Source organism: Schistocerca nitens, chromosome 7 (genome assembly GCF_023898315.1).
Source record: "Schistocerca nitens isolate TAMUIC-IGC-003100 chromosome 7, iqSchNite1.1, whole genome shotgun sequence".
Taxonomy (NCBI): domain Eukaryota; kingdom Metazoa; phylum Arthropoda; class Insecta; order Orthoptera; family Acrididae; genus Schistocerca; species Schistocerca nitens.
In genome coordinates, this window is record NC_064620.1 from 636,166,638 (window position 1) to 636,186,770 (window position 20,133).

The 20,133-nt window shown below is 44.8% G+C and overlaps 1 protein-coding gene across 1 annotated transcript in view; it reads right to left on the minus strand.

Moving 5' to 3' along the window:
• LOC126195806 (bursicon-like) overlaps positions 1-20,133 on the minus strand; it is a 43,564-nt gene that overhangs the window by 3,826 nt on the left and 19,605 nt on the right. Inside the window, exon 4 of the mRNA XM_049934442.1 lies at positions 3,680-3,805. Coding sequence (XP_049790399.1) covers positions 3,680-3,805 — 126 coding nt within the window. The remainder of the gene's footprint in view (positions 1-3,679; positions 3,806-20,133) is intronic.

Below are 20,133 nucleotides of genomic sequence, written 5' to 3' on the forward strand. Positions count from 1 at the left end.
AGCTGACACATAGAGTCAGGAATCCACCGACAGGTGGGTGAACTTTATTCCACAGCGCAACAAACTGCGCTGTCACAGGACGGAGCATCGGACAGCTCAGCAGACGCGCAGCGTGCAGGGGCCGACGGAGTGGCCAAGAAGGCCGCGGGAGGGTGGCTGGCAGAGGACGCGACCAGCCGGGACGAGCTTTCTCAGCTGCAGTTAAAGGACATTAGTCGTTTCACGTCCATACTCTGTCTTATCTTCTTGGCGGTTCAACAGGTGAGTTCTAATCACTGTGAATTTACTGGATCGGCATTTACTTCCATTTATTCTCAGACACGAGTCGTGCTGCTGTGCTGACCCTCTTGCCACCGAGTCGCCTTCTAGTCGGCTGTACGGCTAAGAACTGACAGATTGGAAGATTAAATATTTCTGTCCCAGAGGCACAGGAGAAAGGTATTATCAAGGTGTAGATACCTTGATGGTATCGACATCTAGAGCTAGAATTGGACAACATCTAGAGAGTGTGAAAAAAGATTACGATACTGACACAATTGTGTGAGACCAAAAATTGTATCAGTAATCTTGGTAATAATGGAACAAAGGTGTTGATACCGATACGGTAGGCTATTTGATACTGACTTCATCATGTCAACTTGTACGACACCTAAGTGATATCAGAAAAAATAATACAATAATTCTGAAATGATCGTATGGCATTGTTGGCCGGGAGGCCCCATGCGGGGACTTGCGAGTCAATGATGATGAAATGATGATGAAGAACACACAACATCCAGTCATCACGAGGCAGAGAAAATCCCTAACCCCGCCGGGAATCGAATCCGGGACCGCATGCGCGGGAAGTGAGAACGCTACCGCAAAACCACGAGCTGCGGACACAATAATTCTGATTGATAGCAACACACTGGTGTCTCACTCATATAAGGAAAACATTAGCACTAATATAGTATTTGGTGTCAAACACCTTAAACTGACGAATCTTTTTGATATTAATAAAAGCTATCACTGCTGTCTTACGTATTGTGTGTGGATAACACTGGAAGAAAAGTATACATAGTGAATGAATACCAAAATGTGAAATAACATTCTGAAAAAATAATCGATACAAATGCAATATTGGGTATTACTGCCAGTACCTAAAACTGAATCAATATTTCGATAATATGGGAATAAAAGTATCAGTAGCTATAGTTTAGCAAGGTATTGATTACTATGTGTGTATTTTTTGCTCGACAAAACAGAATTAATTAAAATACAAGGCAAAAGACAGAAATTGGTGTTTCTTGCTCATACCAATTTGAATATGACATGAAATACCGCAAAACATTAAAGGACAAATATTCCGGAGACAAACTAAAATGAAGACCCACTATGTAGTGAAACTGAAAAACTGTACAAAACCAGTGTTCTACAGAACCAAGATTCTCTGCTTATTGCAGACAGCCAACTTAACCAATAAGGTATCCGAGCATAGTTGCAGGTCCTACTCAGGTTTTCCACGGTGTCTGATGTTTCCACGTCTGATTTCCAAACAGAAGTGTCACGAGTTTTCACAAAGGGTACATGGGAACAGGTTGTGCGGTGACGGGCGAGTAGTGGCGCCCTGAAAATATTCTGAGTTCGGAGTTGGCGTGGTCGCACAGGTCGCTCGGCAAGCCGCCGCTTGCCAGCAACCGCCTGGAGCCGAACTGTGAGCTGCAGGAAGAGGGCAGCCCCAGCTTGTGGTCCAGGCCGACCGCGTGGCTGGGGATTCCGTGTTGACACTGTGTCGAGGAATGGGCGTTGTGCTGATGAAGGAGATTTGTATGCCGGGAGTGCCAAAGATGGCGGACTTTGTGAAATCATAATGGCAGATATTTCACAGTTCATATAAAAATTAATAATAGCCAGAGGAATCATGGTACCTTAAAAAGAAACGTGTACATTACCATCATTTGCACGACGATTCTGATGGTGTAATCAGATTTTCAATATCTTTATTAGTTTAAAGTTTAGTATCTGACTGTAAATTATACAAGTAACACCGAGCAACAAATTTCCAAAATCTAAACGGTTCATCCGATTTTGTCGATCGACATGTCTTTAGAGAGCTATTAGTGTAAACCTAAATTGGTGTGAATTACATGCCTATGTAACTTGAATAGTACATGAGTTATTGGAGGTCAAAGTGGCCGATTACTATCGATCGTGCCAGGACACGAAGAAACGGTAGCAGGATGCTTATATTTATTCGTCTATGTCTTTGTTTATATCCGATGTATACTATTCATGAAGAAATTGGTCAAATTTTTACTGTGTTTTAGGAAGCACAGAGACATTAGGCTACTGGCCTTCTTTTGTTTCTGTTCCTTTGATATATGTTTATTTGATTTGTTTATGTATTTAATCATGTGTGTTAGAGCGTGTTTATTGTGCAGCCGTAGGAATATTTATTTAATTTTGAGTTATTTAAAAGTAAATCCAGTATTTCGTATGTGTTTCAATATGTATGTGAGTGTGCGTTGACTTGGAGACGTGGGGGGAGCGCTCTAGCCACTCCCAGCGCTCGTCAACGGAGAGACTGTATGGAGGCGGGGGAGGAGCATCGGGTGGCGCAGGGCACGAGAGAGCGCTGGACAGGAAGGCGTGACGGCTGGTCTCAGCAGATACTTGGAGAGTGGAGCAGTTCTGCACGTGGTCGCGGGGGATAGAAATATTTCGCAGTGACGACTTGTGCACTTGTGAGAGTTCCGTGGCTTCTGCAGTGAAGACGTAGTATGCGTTTAGAAGTGATTATCTCACGATCTATGTTGTTGCTCATAACTAATTACGTGAAGTAGGAATCTATTGTTTACTTGTTATTCAATTTATATTTTATTTAATTGCTGGACCATCGACAGCAATAAGAGCTTTACAGTAACAAATGGCATTCTTAAAGGTACTTCTGCTATCGTACTCATAATTTAAAGTCGTTAAAATAGTACCCGCAGACTTTATTTAGTCGCAATCTTTCATTTATAAATTTCTATGTTACATTCAAAATTCGCAATTGTTGACCATTCGATTCATGTGTGTATTCATACTGTATACTGTAGACTCAGCAGTATTCGGCACGTAATTCGGCAACTGTGTATCCCAGCCCCTAGACAACGAAACCAGCCAAAACTTTTAATGTACCACCTGCAAAACACGTAAACTGCTCCCCTTCCCTTTACCCAGGAGGATTACAGTTCTACTGGATGTGCAAGATGGCCTTCCCCCACACTGGGATCGAGTTCGTGTCGTGTGCTCGCAATTGACCCCAGCACGAGGGATGAGACAAGTGGTATCTACCTTGCAGAACTTGGAAAATAATGTCCTCCTCCTATTCCACCTCGTCCTCAGCACCATCATGATCATCATGATCATCATCATCATCACCATCATTGTCGTCATCACCATTATCATAGGTTCGCTTTCTGCCTGGAGATTCCAGACATTTTGGACGTGGAAGTTTCCTCCCTCCCTCTGCACCGGACTGGGCCAGCGTTGCACAATCAGCTTCAGTGGCACAAGAGACGTCGCTGGTGGCGCTCGAACCTTGCAGGACTTGAGAAATCTGCTGCCGCCTGTTAGCAGCGCCGCCGCCCTACCGGCTGCCCACCGCGTCGGGCCGGTGCTGTGCTGCGTCGGGTCGGCGGGCAGCCGGGCTACGTACCTTGCGGAACTTGCGCTCGCCGGGCTTGGCCTTGGGGCAGAAGAGCGAGACGCTGGCCTCGCGCTCGCCGCTCTCCTGGCAGCACATGCACGACCGCTCCATCTGCCAGATCTTGGACCCCGACACCTGCGGGCACACGCGCCGGCCATCAGCACCACAATCAGTCGACGCAGCTTATAAGAATCGTCGCGCTTTTATGCAATATTTCTCGATTTCCATCAGAACCACACTGAAGCTCATTGACAATGGCTCGACTTAATCGAGTGAAATTCTCGATTGGAATGACAATTTCGTAGTGGGAGGACACACGACTTTCTCTCAGATGGAGTTACGGAATGAGGTGGGGGCAACCTCAGGCGATCACGTAGGCTCAGCCTTAGGTAAGGCAGGTGGCAGGATACTGGGGAAAAGCAATCACTCTACAAAGCAGTCATATCGTCCTCGAATATTGTTCGTTGCCCGTACTAAATACAAATAACAGCTAATACTGTTTACAGATTTTTTTGATCAAAGAGAGAGAGCCATTCAAATGCTGAAGGACACAAACTGGCAGCTGCTCGAAGACAGACACGAAATATGCCTCAAAACCTGGCGTGTACAAGTTAAGGAGGGAAGCAACTATTGCGTAATGTGTCACTGCCGACTAGCGTAGCTCTGTGAATGTACCTGAGTGCATTGTGTGTTCGCACCGCCGGCCGTTGTGGCCGAGCAGTTCTAGGCACTTCAGTCGGGAACCGCGCTGCTGCAACGGTTGCAGGTTCGAATCCTGCCTCGGGCATGGTTGTACGTGATGTCCTTAGGTTAGTTAGGTTTAAGTAGTTCTAAGTCTAGGGGACTGATGACCTCAGATGTTAAGTCCCATAGTGCTCGGAGCCATTTGAATTTTGTGTTCGCACCTCTCGCCATATGAGGCTATGTGATGCACCGGGGAGCACTGTCAAACGTAATCGTTTCGGTGGTCGAGGTGTTACGGTGTGAGGAGCATAATGTTGCACGGCCGTTCTGACCTCCGAGACTCTGAACACGGTACACTCGCTGTTCACTGTCATTGCGAGACTCTACTCCTTCCCCGTGTGGCTTTCTTCAGATGACAGTACGAGATCTCACTGAACAGCGCAGGAGTAAGAGTTCTCAGAACGAAGAGGTATTCGACGAATGCTGAGCTCGCTCGCATCGAGCACGTGTTGGAGCGTGCAGCAGCTGTGAGCGGCGCCGGCGCAGCGGCTGCTCGCCGGGCTCGCGGTCAGCGTGGGCAGCCCGTCGCAGGGCGTGCAGCGCTTCCCGCGGAGGTGACACTCTGGAGAGAACCGTGTCCCACCTTCCGTAATGTTCAGCCAATCATCACAACTCGCCTTGACCTCAGTGTACGAACTGTCTTTGAATACAGGTCCCCTTCCTGCTCGTTTCATTGCGCATTTCTTTCGGTTACCCTGTCTGCTGTACTGCACTGTACTACACCGTAGCAGTACTTTCTATGTACGATCCAAGTTTCGCGGAGCTGCGTTACTTAGCGGCGACACATTATGCAAACGTGACTCTCGTCCTTAAGTTCTGGACACCATTGTAGTGCCAACAACTGCTATTAAATGGTTCAAATGGCTCTGAGCACCGTGGGACTTAACTTCTAAGGTCATCAGTCCCCTACAACTTACAACTACTTAAACCTAACTAACCTAAGGACATCACACACTTCCACGCCCGAGGCAGGATTCGAACCTGCGACGGTAGCGGTCGCGCGGTTCAAGACTGTAGCGCCTAGAACCGCTCGGCCACCGAGGCCGGCGAACTGCTATTACGTGGGGAATGTAGGAATAAAGTACAACCCCCTGCATACTGCTCCCAGAGTGACCAGACAGACTGCACCACACACGGAGACCTTTACACAATAATTCTTCAGTCCCTCCACACGTGAAGGGTTTCGGAAGGAGACCTACTATCTGGTACAATGGGAAGTACCTTTGCCATGCACTTCACAGTTGTTTGCTCAGTATGGGTGTACGTAGATGTAACGGTAGACTCAACAGTTCTGGACGGTTTGTCTGTGCTAAGAAGCTATGGCCCACGCATAGAGTATTAACTGAAAAAAAGTTTACCTTTCTTTGGCATTTGTCGCATGTGATCTGTATTCTTTGACTAGACTAACCCGCCAAAGACCAACAATGGGCAGCATTATGGGAGATATAAAGCATAAAAAACTGGAGGTATCATCTACTTGCCGAAGGAGTATTATTTCTTCAGCATGAACCATCATGCGTTGCAAATGTGATTAATGAAAAGAAATAATTTAAAATCTGTAATAATTAGTTACTTAATTTTTATATAGTAATAATCATCTGACAATTTAAAAATAATAAAAACAATTCTTTTTCATTGTGAAATGCGAATATAACAATTTAAAGGATTCACTCTCTAGTGGTTATTTCGAAGGAGAAGTCATAAGTGTCGTATCGTGTTATTGTAATTACGCACACTAATTGCATGAAAGAGTGTCATTTATACTGTTTGTGTGTGTGTCAGAGAGAGAGGGCGGGAAGAAGGGAGGGAGGAAGGGGGGTGGCCAATAAGCATGGCCCGTTGTTTATGTTTGAAGTGCGTGCTGCACCGGGGTCCGTGCTGCGACCCCTCACCTCCTCAGCTGCTCACCCCCTCAGCCCTCGTGCGCCAGCGGTCCGCCGGGTACGACTGTCGCCTGACACCGTCCCCGCATTTGCACGTCAGCACGACGTGTCCCACACGGCTACAGTCCACTTAGCATTACTTTTCCGCGAAGAAACAAAAACAACGATAAGAAAACATTTTTTAGATGCTGACATTTATAGTTCGAAAAAAATAGTGTCGAAGCTGAAATTTTATCATTTGTTTTCTATTAAAGAAGTAGATATTCTGAAGAATAAAGGAAGCTATGTGTAAAGTACAAACCGAAATCTGTTTTACTTTTAGTCTTTCATACCAGGAAGTGTTTGTCGAATTATATGTGCTTAAATCATAGTAACTAGCTTCGTCCGTATCCTCTATTAGGTGTCGGTGACCGCCAACGGTAGCTGAGTAGTCAGCGCGACGTAATGTCAATCCTAAGGGCCCGAGTTCGATTCCCGGCTGGGTCGGAGATTTTCTCCTCTCAGGGACTGGGTATTGAGCTCCGGCCGATGTGGACGAGCGGTTCTAGGCGCTTCAGTCTGGAACCGCGCTCCTGCTACGGTCGCAGGTTCGAATCCTGCCTCGGGCACGGATGTATGTGTTGTCCTTACGTTAGTTAGGTTTCAGTAGTTCTAAGTTCTAGGGGACTGATGACCTCAGATGTTAAGCCCCTTAGTGCTTAGAGCCAGTTGAACCATTTGAACTGGTTGTTGAGTTGTCCTAATCATCATTATTTCATCCCCATCGACGCGCAAGTCGCCCAAGTGTCGTCAAGTCGAAAGACTTGCACCTGGCGAACGGTCTACCCGACGGGAGGCCCTAGTCACACGACATTTATTTATTTCTCAGGTGTCGGTCAGGAAAATGAAGACAATCGAAGAAATGTAGTTTTCACGGTGACGCAGTTTTGAAATACAAAAAGACTAAACAAACACACCTCCCCACATTGCACAGGCTTAGCAAAGTTTGCACGTAAGTCTAAGGTAACTGACTGAAAAAACTAAGGCTAAGCACATGTAATGTACAGGATTATTCACAAGTACCTCCAGGGTTTAGTAAGACGACTATCGAAAACACCAAGCTAAACAGAAAAACGACACGTATCAGTGCACAGACCACCTCTAAAAATTTTTAACTCAGACTACTCGTGGTCATTACTGGCATAGTTTGTGACGCGGCAAATGTCAATACGGAAGTCAGAATCTTGCGGTACGTGTTCCGACGTGTCAGTTCGATATAAGCGAACACATTAACTGTCCCTCCTTGCAACTCTTTCAAATTACATGGCAGTGGAAGCACGAGCGCACAGTCTTTGACGCGAGCTCGTAATAAGATAAGACACGGAGTCCTGGCAGTGGCTGCGGAGAACACGAAATCAACTCGTAAACTGTCCAGATAACACATAGCACGGCCTACAGACCTGATCGCAAAATAATCCGACAGGCACGTGCAAGCACCACCCGTAGCCCCCTCTTCACTGCACCGCACTGGAGGCTAGCAGTGAAGTGACGCGACTGTCAGCTGCAAAGTCACGCACAGCTGCCCGCAATCATAAAGCAGTGACACACAACCCCCAGTCCGGACCATGTGCTCGTGTGTTTTTTAGCGTTGCTGTTGCGATCACACTATACCTGCAGTACGGTTCCAGTGGGAGCACAGTTCACCATAGTTTTCTTCAGAGGAGACTTTCAGCACTAAAATTATTTTCCACAGATCGCTAAATTGCACTCACAGTTAAACCCACAAAACTCGCTTACTGATCATCAAATACATACATACTAGATTCACAACACTATCGAAAGCCACGAACATATTTAACAATCTAACTACAATTAAATATCATTATGATTGCCACAACAGTCTGACACAGATCGATGTACACCTAATTTCTGCGCTTGACGGTTGTAGTTCAGGAATGAATATTCATATCTATAGCGTGCATAATTTTCCACGTAAAAAATCTCTCTCATACCCTCGCAGTTATCTATTTCTATACATCCCTCATTACAGGACACACACTCACCTTCTCTAGTTATGCTACAACATAAGCAACAGCAACTTAACAATATAATATATACACATTTTACACAAACAGTGCACTTATCTTTTATATATGTACAGCACCCAAAAAAATTATGGTATGCCTACACTCACCCCAGCTATATGTCACGATGCATCTCAGCCCTAGGGAAGCACCGTCAGCCTTTCCTTTCTTTCTACAGACGTCACATTCAGTGGCTATAAAATATTTTACACTAATCACCATATTGCACCGCCAACTACACCTCGCAAAGTGCCATACATATCGTCAAGTACGGAAAGACTCTTACTCAATTACACTGCTCTCACATTGAGGACAAGAGCCTGAGCATTAGAGTGTGAAACCTATCTCCATCCCAGCAATATATCACCGTGTACTGTGCCGATCTAATAAACATACAATTCATATCCTGCGCCATACAACATAATCCCTTTTACATCAGAGCACCCTCAGCAGACAGAAGTCGCACTCAGAACTGTTCTACAAATTCGGGATCGTCACCCTCGGCACAAACGCGTTACTGTTTCTGCTCTGAACCTGCTTCGTTGCCCACTCACTCTTCTATGCACATCTCCAGACTCGAGGATTATAAGAACACACGTATTTTCGCATGGTTCGCCATAATATTATACCAATTTCGCGGCACTTCTCTATATCAAGCACTAGGCAGCATCCTACCGATCGCTAGCACAACATAATTCCCTAGATATAGACTGGAAATTATTTCTCAACCACTCCCACCCAAACTTTAGCGAGGTGCAGCATGCTGTAAACAACTGAGTAACTACAAACAAATAGAGGAAACTGAATTTCCACTCTCGAATGCCGAAGTCGGAGATGTAGCAGATTCCAATTCATCCCTATAATTTACAAGCCAACTAAGGTGTTTCCCATGTCTAATGAACAGGCAAACGTGTCTTCCACATGCTAGATGCACACACCACACTCGATCTTCTCTCAACTAAATAAAGGCGCGAATTGTGCAGAAGCAGACAACCAAACAATTTACATGGGAGTCAATAACGCTCCTGTGCAAACGCACCTCCATACACAACCTTCCCAGATCTCCACTTGACCACAAATGCTGCCCAACACATAGTATTAGTTCACTATTCAGTTGTCTAGATGACGGCAAAGTTAGATACATTCCTACACTCCAACAGACCTCTGCATTCGGATGCCTTCTGCCGTTAACAGGAAACATGAATCATTACCACTGTGGGCCATGCATACACGGAATAATTCTAGAAAACCGGTCACGCATATGTTTTATCACTAAACTGACAAATGTTATTATTGTGGTCTCATTTGAATGGCATTGGACAATGAGCGATGTATTGGAAATATACCCTGCTGATGGCTGTGGCTCTGGAAATGGAAATATCTTTACCTTCTTTATGACTGGACATAGTCCTTTCCTTTACACATGTCGGAACACAAACACATAGATAGTAAGCCTAATGCGAACGTATCAACCACCCGCCACTACTACCAAGTATAATACTTGACCAATAAATGATTCCACACTATGTGAAACAATACTGACCCAAAATAAACGATGGCTGGAAATGTCTCTTAGGTTTTTCTTGCTAGTGCAACCCCTGTGCCTTAGAAAGAGAGACGTAATCGGCCAGATGTTAAAAAAGGAAACCGATTGCAACAAGTACTGTATGTTACTGTCACAAGCTATCTTGGTTCTTCAGGTGCAAACAAGTATCCATGTTAAAAGCTATACACGCTTTATGAATCGAAGTACAAAATTACCTCTGAATGAGGTGGTTTTTTCCGGACAAATATCGTGACAGTGATCGTAGGAATGTGTATTATCAGAACAACACGTTGACCATGATGCAACATCGTAATAAAATTACTGCATTTTGAAAGTGATTCAGCTAAGGAATGTTGTATGTAAAGCGGTATTTGCGACTCCCTCACACCGCCTCAGCTAGATAATTCTATAGTACTTGTAGCGCATTCTGTCTCAGTACCATATCAGAGGTTCTGCGATACGTCCACTGAGCTATAGGCGATGACTGATTGAATAGTAGTAGACGATGTGCCGAGTGAGGTTATAAGAAAATGCACACCAGCTTCTCAGATCTCTAGTGTTACGCTATCCGCTAGAAATGATGTCTGGGATTTGGAAACAGGTTTTTCCATTCAAGCACATACATGAATCGGATCACATACACAAGTGAATCATATTTCTGGCACTGTCATGTCTCGCAACGAGTCACCTTCCTCGAACCTGTCTACTACAGTAAAATTGCAACTTGGTTTTAGCCAGTTCCTACGCATCTTGCAGCTGCGCCCATTTCTACAGCTTCGCTCATGTGATCGTTCCATTTTAAGTCGGAACTGAGCAGAAGTCGAAGAAAACCATACCTACCACCTTCTGTAACCCGTGTAGAAACAAAGCGACCTGAGTTAGTGCGACAGGAGCATGTTTTGAGCATTCGATCGAAATGCGCGCATTGTGGTGCATCCCAAAACTACATACAAGTAGTACAGATACGCGCCCATTCAAATCTATCACCGCAACATGCTATAAACGTTATTGTCTATCCCCAAACAGAGAAATACTAATAACTACAGAAGTTCCACTAACTTTATGCTATATAGAACTCACCAGGCACCATTGCTCGCGCGATGACGCGAAGCTGCGGTGCGGCTCCAGGGCGGAGAGGGAGATTTCACAATGCTTCCCGAGAGTAGCGCAGCGTGCAGTCCTGCAAGTATTCCTAACGGTACACCTCGTCCTTCACCTCAAACTGCGGCTGCTACTGCTGCCCGTGCGGAACGATCCTATTAAATATACAGCCACTCCAGAGGCCACTTTGAAGTTTGGTCACCTATACTGTAGACGGATGATCGTACCCCATAGACTATACTAAGTCGCAAAAGACGCTCCATCCGGTCCTGTTTGAAACAATGTTTTCTAACACGCTTTGTACAAGACCGAACATTACCTTTATCTGCCACGTCTTTGAATCCTGTGCCAGGTTCTAAACTGACATTAAGAAGTTGTGATCCATGGCCTTTCGCAGGAAACTAGAAGTTGCATGATGTAAATAATGCTCTTACGGTGGATACAGTAACACGCCATACATCGGCTGTTTTTAAATAAAAGTTACAACATAAGGAAACTGAAAGAGTTTGCTCGCGTTGTGGAAAGTCTCCAAACTACAGTCCGAAGGTGATTCACGAGCTCTACATTTAGACTCGTCTTTCATACTGACGGAATCGCACTGATTCCGCATATTGCAGTCATGTACGCAAGCAATGTTTCACTGCTACCAACCCTCAGAAAGCGTCACCCATCCACAAAACTTATTCTCCAACTCAGACAAGGCCGTGCGGTTCTAGGCGCTACAGTCTGGAGCCGAGCGACCGCTGCGGTCGCAGGTTCGAATCCTGCCTCGAGCATGGATGTGTGTGATGTCCTTAGATTAGTTAGGTTTAATTAGTTCTAAGTTCTAGGCGACTGATGACCTCAGAAGTTAAGTCACATAGTGCTCAGAGCCAACTCAGACAAGCGCTGTCAGTCAATCATTATGTGGTAACCAACAGCGCGCCAGTGCACGGATGGGATGGGAAAGACACCGACGATCTACTGTAATAATAGGCATCACAGTTGATAGTGCGAACAATTTTAGCAATTTTACAGTAACTTCAACACATGCCAATGATGTGACAGCATGAAACTTCCTGGCAGATTAAAACTGTGTGCCCGACCGAGACTCGAACTCGGGACGTTTGCCTTTCGCGGGCAAGTGCTCTACCATCTGACCTACCGAAGCACGACTCACGCCCGGTCCTCACAACTTTACTTCTGCCAGTATCTCGTCTCCTACCTTCCAAACTTTACAGAAGCTCTCCTGTGAACCATGCTGAAGTAGCACTCCTGAAAGAAAGGATATTGCGGAGACATGGCTTAGCCACAGCCTGGGGGATGTTTCCAGAATGAGATTTTCACTCTGCAGCGGAGTGTCCGCTGATATGAAACTTCCTGGCAGATTAAAACTGTGTGCCCGACCGAGACTCGAACTCGGGACCTTTGCCTTTCGCGGGCAAGTGCTCTACCATCTGAGCTACCGAAGCACGACTCACACCCGGCCCTCACAGCTTTACTTCTGCCAGTATCTCGTCTCCTACCTTCCAAACTTTACAGAAGCTCTCCTGTGAACCATGCTGAAGTACCACTCCTGAAAGAAAGGATATTGCGGAGACATGGCTTAGCCACAGCCTGGGGGATGTTTCCAGAATGAGATTTTCACTCTGCAGCGGAGTGTGCGCTGATGTGAAACTTCCTGGCAGATTAAAAGTGTGCCCGACCGAGACTCGAACTCGGGACCTTTGCCTTTCGCGGGCAAGTGCTCTACCACTGAGCTACCGAAGCACGACTCACGCCCGGCCCTCACAACTTTACTTCTGCCAATATCTCGTCTCCTACCTTCCAAACTTTACAGAAGCTATCCTGCGAAACATGCTGAAGTAGCACTCCTGAAAGAAAGGATACTGCGGAGACATGGCTTAGCCACAGCCTGGGCGATTTTTCCAGAATGAGATTTTCACTCTGCAGCGGAGTGTGCGCTGATATGAAACTTCCTGGCAGATTAAAACTGTATGCGCGACCGAGACTAGAACTCGGGACCTTTGCCTTTCGCGGGCAAGTGCTCTACCATCTGAGCTACCGAAGCACGACTCACGCCTGACCCTCACAGCTTTACTTCTGCCAGTATCTCGTCTCCTACCTTCCAAACTTTACAGAAGCTCTCCTGCGAACCATGCAGAAGTAGCACTCCTGAAAGAAAGGCTACTGCGGAGACATGGCTTAGCCACAGCCTGGGGGATGTTTCCAGAATGAGATTTTCACTCTGCAGCGGAGTGTGCGCTGATATGAAACTTCCTGGCAGATTAAAACTGTGTGCCCGACCGAGACTCGAACTCGGGACCTTTGCCTTTCGCGGGCAAGTGCTCTACCATCTGAGCTACCGAAGCACGACTCACGCCCGGCCCTCACAGCTTTACTTCTGCCAGCATCTCGTCTCCTACCTTCCAAACTTTACAGAAGCTCTCCTGCGAACCATGCAGAACTAGCACTCCTGAAAGAAAGGATACTGCGGAGACATGGCTTAGCCACAGCCTGGGGGATGTTTCCAGAATGAGATTTTCACTCTGCAGCGGAGTGTGCGCTGATATGAAACTTCCTGGCAGATTAAAACTGTGTGCCCGACCGAGACTCGAACTCGGGACCTTTGCCTTTCGCGGACAAGTGCTCTACCATCTGAGCTACCGAAGCACGACTCACGCCCGGCCCTCACAGCTTTACTTCTGCCAGTATCTCGTCTCCTACCTTCCAAACTTTACAGAAGCTATCCTGCGAAACATGCTGAAGTAGCACTCCTGAAAGAAAGGATATTGCGGAGACATGGCTTAGCCACAGCCTGGGGGATGTTTCCAGAATGAGATTTTCACTCTGCAGCGGAGTGTGCGCTGATATGAAACTTCCTGGCAGATTAAAACTGTGTGCCCGACCGAGACCCGAACTCGGGACCTTTGCCTTTCGCGGGCAAGTGCTCTACCAACTGAGCTACCGAAGCACGACTCACGCCCGGTACTCACAGCTTTACTTCTGCCAGTACCTTGTCTCCTACCTTGCAAACTTTACAGAAGTGGCTAAGCCATGTCTCCGCAGTATCCTTTCTTTCAGGAGTGCTAGTTCTGCATGGTTCGCAGGATAGCTGCTGTAAAGTTTGGAAGGTAGGAGACGAGATACTGGCAGAAGTAAAGCTGTGAGGGCCGGGTGTGAGTCGTGCTTCGGTAGCTCAGATGGTAGAGCACTTGCCCGCGAAAGGCAAAGCTCCCGAGTTCGAGTCTCGGTCGGGCACACAGTTTTAATCTGCCAGGAAGTTTCATATCAGCGCACACTCCGCTGCAGAGTGAAAATCTCATTCTGGGTGTGACAGCATGTTTCCCCAATTTCAGTATCATAGCTAAACCAAACATTCTCCATTTTGCGAGTATCATTGCGAACGTGGATAATGACTGTGCAGTACATTCATTCAGTGCTAATTCTCGAATACATAAATTGTCAAATTATAGGAGACAGCGCTCCACGTATTTCTAACACCTCGAGCATAGTGATTAATTTACGAACTTTCTCTATGCGTATGGGAGTCACAGAGCATTCTCGCTTAGGGTAAAATTAGAGAGTGAAAGACCCTTCTCACACTGTCATTGACCAAACCGCCATGTAGCACCGTTACCGAATTAATCTGCAACCGTCCAGAAGGAGACTGCTACATTCCACGTCTCGTGAATGAATGGAGCTTTCTGATTCCTCATCGATCCAAGTGCATGAGATTTCTCGAGATGCGCCCATGTCGAGGACTCAGCACTCCTTATCGATGTATAGTAACAGATTTCAGTGTGTCGTCATGTAATAGCAGACGGTTAAGAAGAACAATAAACGACTGATTTTTATGGGTGATGGAGATCCAGATGGCTGGAGTTAGAAGCATTTTTACGTAAATCAACCAAGCTATCAACTCTAAAGTATTGTTCTAGAGTCTAGGATCGGTACCTAGAAGGTATTGGTAAGAGAGAACATAAACACACGCACTCCTAAGGCCTCAACTTTCTGCACTTAAAACGGGCTATAATGTTACATCGCCTAAGTTTCCAACCTATCAGTCATATGGAATGTAGCCTACTAGGTGAGTGGCCTGCCAGACGAGTGCAATTATTATTCGTACATCAGATATATTTTCATGATTTATTATGCCCACTGCAGCTATGATTGAAATATGGGCCCTAGTGCCTATAAGTTAAGCTATAATTTATTCGCGTCCTTACTTCTTAATGCAACGGATTGGATAACGCATCTGACTAATAGCTAGTGCACATTTCTGATGGACTCACTCCACCACATTTCCTTCCTGTAGTATATATTTTATTAAAAGCTTGGACATCCCAGCAAAAAAATGCAGGTTATGGTAAAATACCTAAAAAAAATGGCTACCCACAACGGAGTAATCAAGACCACTATTTGTCTCATATTTCTCCTCTTTTATTACAGTACATTCTTTCATGCTAATGTTGAAACATTCCTTACATTACACTTAAACACAATAGTTAAACAAGTGATTCTCCACCAAATGGGCATGACATAACATAAGCATTTTACTATTCTATGGTCTCACAATATTTCTGTCTATTGCTATTATGCACTTTCTAGATTGGTAAGGAATCTTTCGCTACTTCATTCTCTCCCACGCGGTCTTAACCTCATTCATTAGCAACATAAAGAAATTTACTGCCTTTCGTGCCGTACTAGGAAAAATCGTGCTTGACCCACTAAATTTGCTACTGGCTCATGCCAGTCACACAGATTAAATACAAATAACAAATCACACCGGCAGTATAAAACATATTTCAAAAACAAAACGTTTGGTTATCTACTCATTCTGCTTTCCCACATCAAACAAAAGTCATCCCAGATTCACATGTTACTGACCCACTTAATAATTTTCCTACCACACACTCTGGAGGATTTATGCACATTTCTCTTTGCAATGCAACCCACATGGTGTTGCCGGGTACATGGCTGACTCACCTTAATTCACTCTCAGAATATCTGAGTATCACACAAATATATATCATAATGGAAGTTTTGGTATTTTATTTATCTATCACACGGATCCTCAACTGAATGCTAGAACAAGCACTTCTAATTTGTTTCATTGTCTCATAGGTTGAGACTCGCACTGTACTCACGATGTGGAAGTGCTTGTCTCTAATTCAAGTTCTGCACACTGAAATCTTAATTATTTTCAACTTAGATTTACACACGCAAGTATTTCATCTTAATACAACCAGACGCTAGTATTTCGTCTTACCATTACAACACGTGGTTTCTTTGTCACTTCTGAAGAATCCTACGTTCCCCATGAATTTTTACCTACCTATCTTTTTCCGAATAATTTACATCAATCTCCCACCAAAAGTTTATGAAAAGAGAAATTATTAGTTCATCTAAATATTCCACATGCATACCATTTTCATTTAAATTTGTTTTTCTGGAGAACATATAGAGTACGTCTTCATGCCTCAGGAACCAGTGACAGAGTGCCGAAACATGACTGGTCAACCGGTCACCCCATACTTCCACAGAAGTGGGGGAGGACCTTGCCACCATATTGGTCAGCCACATTCCAGGCACTCTGGTGCTCTGGTATCTTCCTCTCTTTGGTTTGGCCAAAGGTGACCAGAGATCCGTCTCAAACATGATTATAGAATCTACCTTCACTATGTGTGGTCAGCAGATGACCAGCCATTCATTCAATTCACAAACATTAACAAACTAGATTAAGGGACCTATTTTAAAAAAGTGCACATCTGAATAATTAAACATACAAATTGCCCTTCTTTCCTACATTGATATCCGGCTTCAGTGTATTAAATAAAATGGTGTTATTCTACAAAAAACGTTGTTCTGACAAAAACAACAAAGTATGTTGTTGTACATCTTTTCTATGTTGGGCAGCACTGTACGTTTTCAATGCTATAGAATTATCTAGCTGGGGGCAAATCCCGCTTACATACCACGTTCCTTAGCTGAATCACTTTCAAAATGCGGTAAGTTTAACACGATGTTGCATTGTGGGCAATGTGTTGGTCTGATAATACACATTCCTACGATCACCGTCACGGTATTTGTCCGGAAAACATCACCTCATTCAGAGGATACTTGTGTGCACCTGTAGAACCAAACTAGCTTGTGACAGTAACATGCAGTAGCTGTTGCGATCGATTTTTTTCTTTAAAATCTGATCGATAACGTCTCTCCTTCTAAAGCAAGAAATACCTAAGAGACATGCCCACTCATTATTGATTTTCAGTCAGTGTTATTTTGCATCACCTGGAATTATTTATTGGTCGAGTATTATACTTAGTAGTAGTGGGGAGTGGGTGATACGTTCGCATTTGAGCATTAGGCTTGTAATGTATGTGTTTGTGTTCCAACATATTTAAAGGAAATGACTACGTCCAGTTGTAAGGAAGGTACAGGTATTTCCATTTCCAGAGCCACGGTCTTCAGCAGGGTGTATTTCCGATACTTCGCTCATTGTCCAATGCTGTTCAATTGAGACCGCGATCATAACATTTAATTGTAAGTATAATGATGAAACATATATGTGACCGGTTTTCTAAAATGATTCCTCGTATGCATCGCCTATGATGGTAATTATTCACGTTTCCTGTTAACAGCAGCAGCCATCCAAATTCAGAGGCCTGTTGGAGTATAGGAATGTATCTAACTTTGCAGTCATCTAGACAACCGAATAGCGAACTAATACTCAGTAACGGTTGGGTGGCTTTCGTGATCATGTGGAATTATGAGAAGATTGTGAATGGAGGAGCGTTTGCACTGAAGGTTATTACCATCTGTGTAAATTGTTCGTTTGACTGCTTCTGCACATTATGCGCCTTTATTTAGTTGAGAGAAGATTTAGTGTGGTGTGTGCATCTAGCATGTGGAAGACATATTTGCCTGTTCTCTAGACATGGGAAAGACCTTAGTTGGCTTGTAAATTATAGGGATGAATTGGAATCTGCTACATCACCGACATCGGTATTCGAGAGTGGAAATTCAGTTTCCTCTATTTGTTTCTAGTTACTCAGTTGTTTACAGCATGCTGCACCTCGCTAAAGTTTGGGAGTGGTTGAGAAATAATTTCCAGTCTATATCTAGGGAATTATGTTGTGCTAGCGATCGGTAGGATGCTGCCTAGTGCTTGATATAGAGAAGTGCCACAAAAATGGTATAATATTATGGCAAACTATGCGAAAATACATGTGTTCTTATAATCCTCGAGTCTGGAGATGTGCGTAGAAGTGTGAGCGGGCAAGGAAGCGGGTTCGGATCAGAAACAGTAACGCGTTTGTGCCGAGGGTGACGATCCCGAATTTGTAGAACAGTTCTGAGTGCGACTTCTGTCTGCTGAGGGTGCTCTGATGTAAAAGGGATTATGTTGTATGGCGCAGGATATGAATTGTATGTTTATTAGATCGGCACAGTACACGGTGATATATTGCTGGGATGGAGATAGGTTTCACATTCTAATGTTTAAGCTCCTGTCCTCAGTGGGAGAGCAGTGTAATTGAGTAAGAGTCTTTCCGTATTTGACAATATGTATGGCACTTTGCGAGGTGTAGTTGGTGGTGCAATATGGTGATTAGTGTAAAATAGTTTATTGTCGCTGAATGTCATGTCTGTAGAAAGAAAGGAAAGGCTGACGGTGCTTCCCTAGGGCTGAGATGCATCGTGACATATAGCTGGGGTGAGTGTAGGCACACACACACACACACACACACACACACACACACACACGTCACGAGCAGTGGAACAGCACGATGTGTGACGTCGGTATCCGCACATCAGAGGTGTCCCATTAGAATGGCAATAGAAAGCGGTCAAAGAGATGAGAGGGATGATAGTGCGCTCTGGTGGTGGTGCTGTGCACTAGGTCAGTTGGGCTCTGGACCTCGTGTCGAACACATCGTATGGTGGTTGTGGCTCAAATTGTGTAAATAAAGATTGGTGCACGATTTCAACGGTTGTCGATTAGCAAACATGTTTGCAGAGTCTTTTAGTGGTTCGAATGTCTGTAGGCTATGTGACATGACTCCAAGCATGTCAGAGTGTGTGTTTTGTACCAGTGTAATAAATACACTCCAACCCTATTTAAATTGTTCCAGAATAAATAAAGTACTCTCCTTCCTCTCTCCACCAGCCCAGTGCAGGCTGAGTGCTTCTCCCACGAATCCGTAGGTTAGTGGAGGTAGTCCAAGTGTCCTTTCTTTCGTCCCATTTTCTTAGGGTAGCAGAGGTAGCCCAATTAACCTATCTTCCCGCCAAAATTCAACCTTCACATTAGTTCCTATGATGAGGTGGTGGTCGGATGACTTAGGTTAGTGGGGATAGCCCAAGTGACATGTTTCCCCTCGCTTTTCTTAGGTTAGTAGAGACAACTGTTGTGTGATGCATTTGAACTTCCCGCCATTTTTCTGGTGATGGGGAGGGGAGGGGGGTTAGGTTAGTGGAGGTAGCCCAATTGATCTTCTTTCCACCAAAATTCAAACTTCCCACAAAAAACCGCCATCTTGAATGACGTCATGGCCGCCGTCTTGTATGATGTCATTTGCTGTTGCTAAGTCTACACGCCGCCATCTTGGATGACCTCATTGGTGCCATCTTGGATACGTCTGGTAACAATTGAATGTCTATCAGGTCATTAATAAAAGTACGAACAGCACACGGTTTCCTGGGAAACGCTCGTAGTTACTTCTACTTCCACCGATGACTCTCCATCCGAGATAACATGCTGCATTCTGCCTACCAAATTTTCAAACAAGCCAAAAATTTCTCGATTGTGCTTTCGGTAATAAGTGTTGGGGTGGCACCGACTAATGCTTTTCTGGAAGACAAGAGTTATTGCATGTACCTGTCTTCCTGCATGCACGTCTCTCAGGATATCGTGTGAAGAAAGCACAATTTAGGTTCTGCATTACTGATGCTTACAAAATCGAGTTGGGTCGACGGAGAAGACGTTAGTCGTTTCCTGCAGCTCATTAGGTTCAAACATACAACAGCTGCCTATGAACTACACAAAAAAGTTAGACATATAACATGTCGACATCAGTATAGAAAACAAAAGTCACGCTTTGCTAAGGGAGGAACACAATAAGGGGAAGAGTTATAACAGAGAAG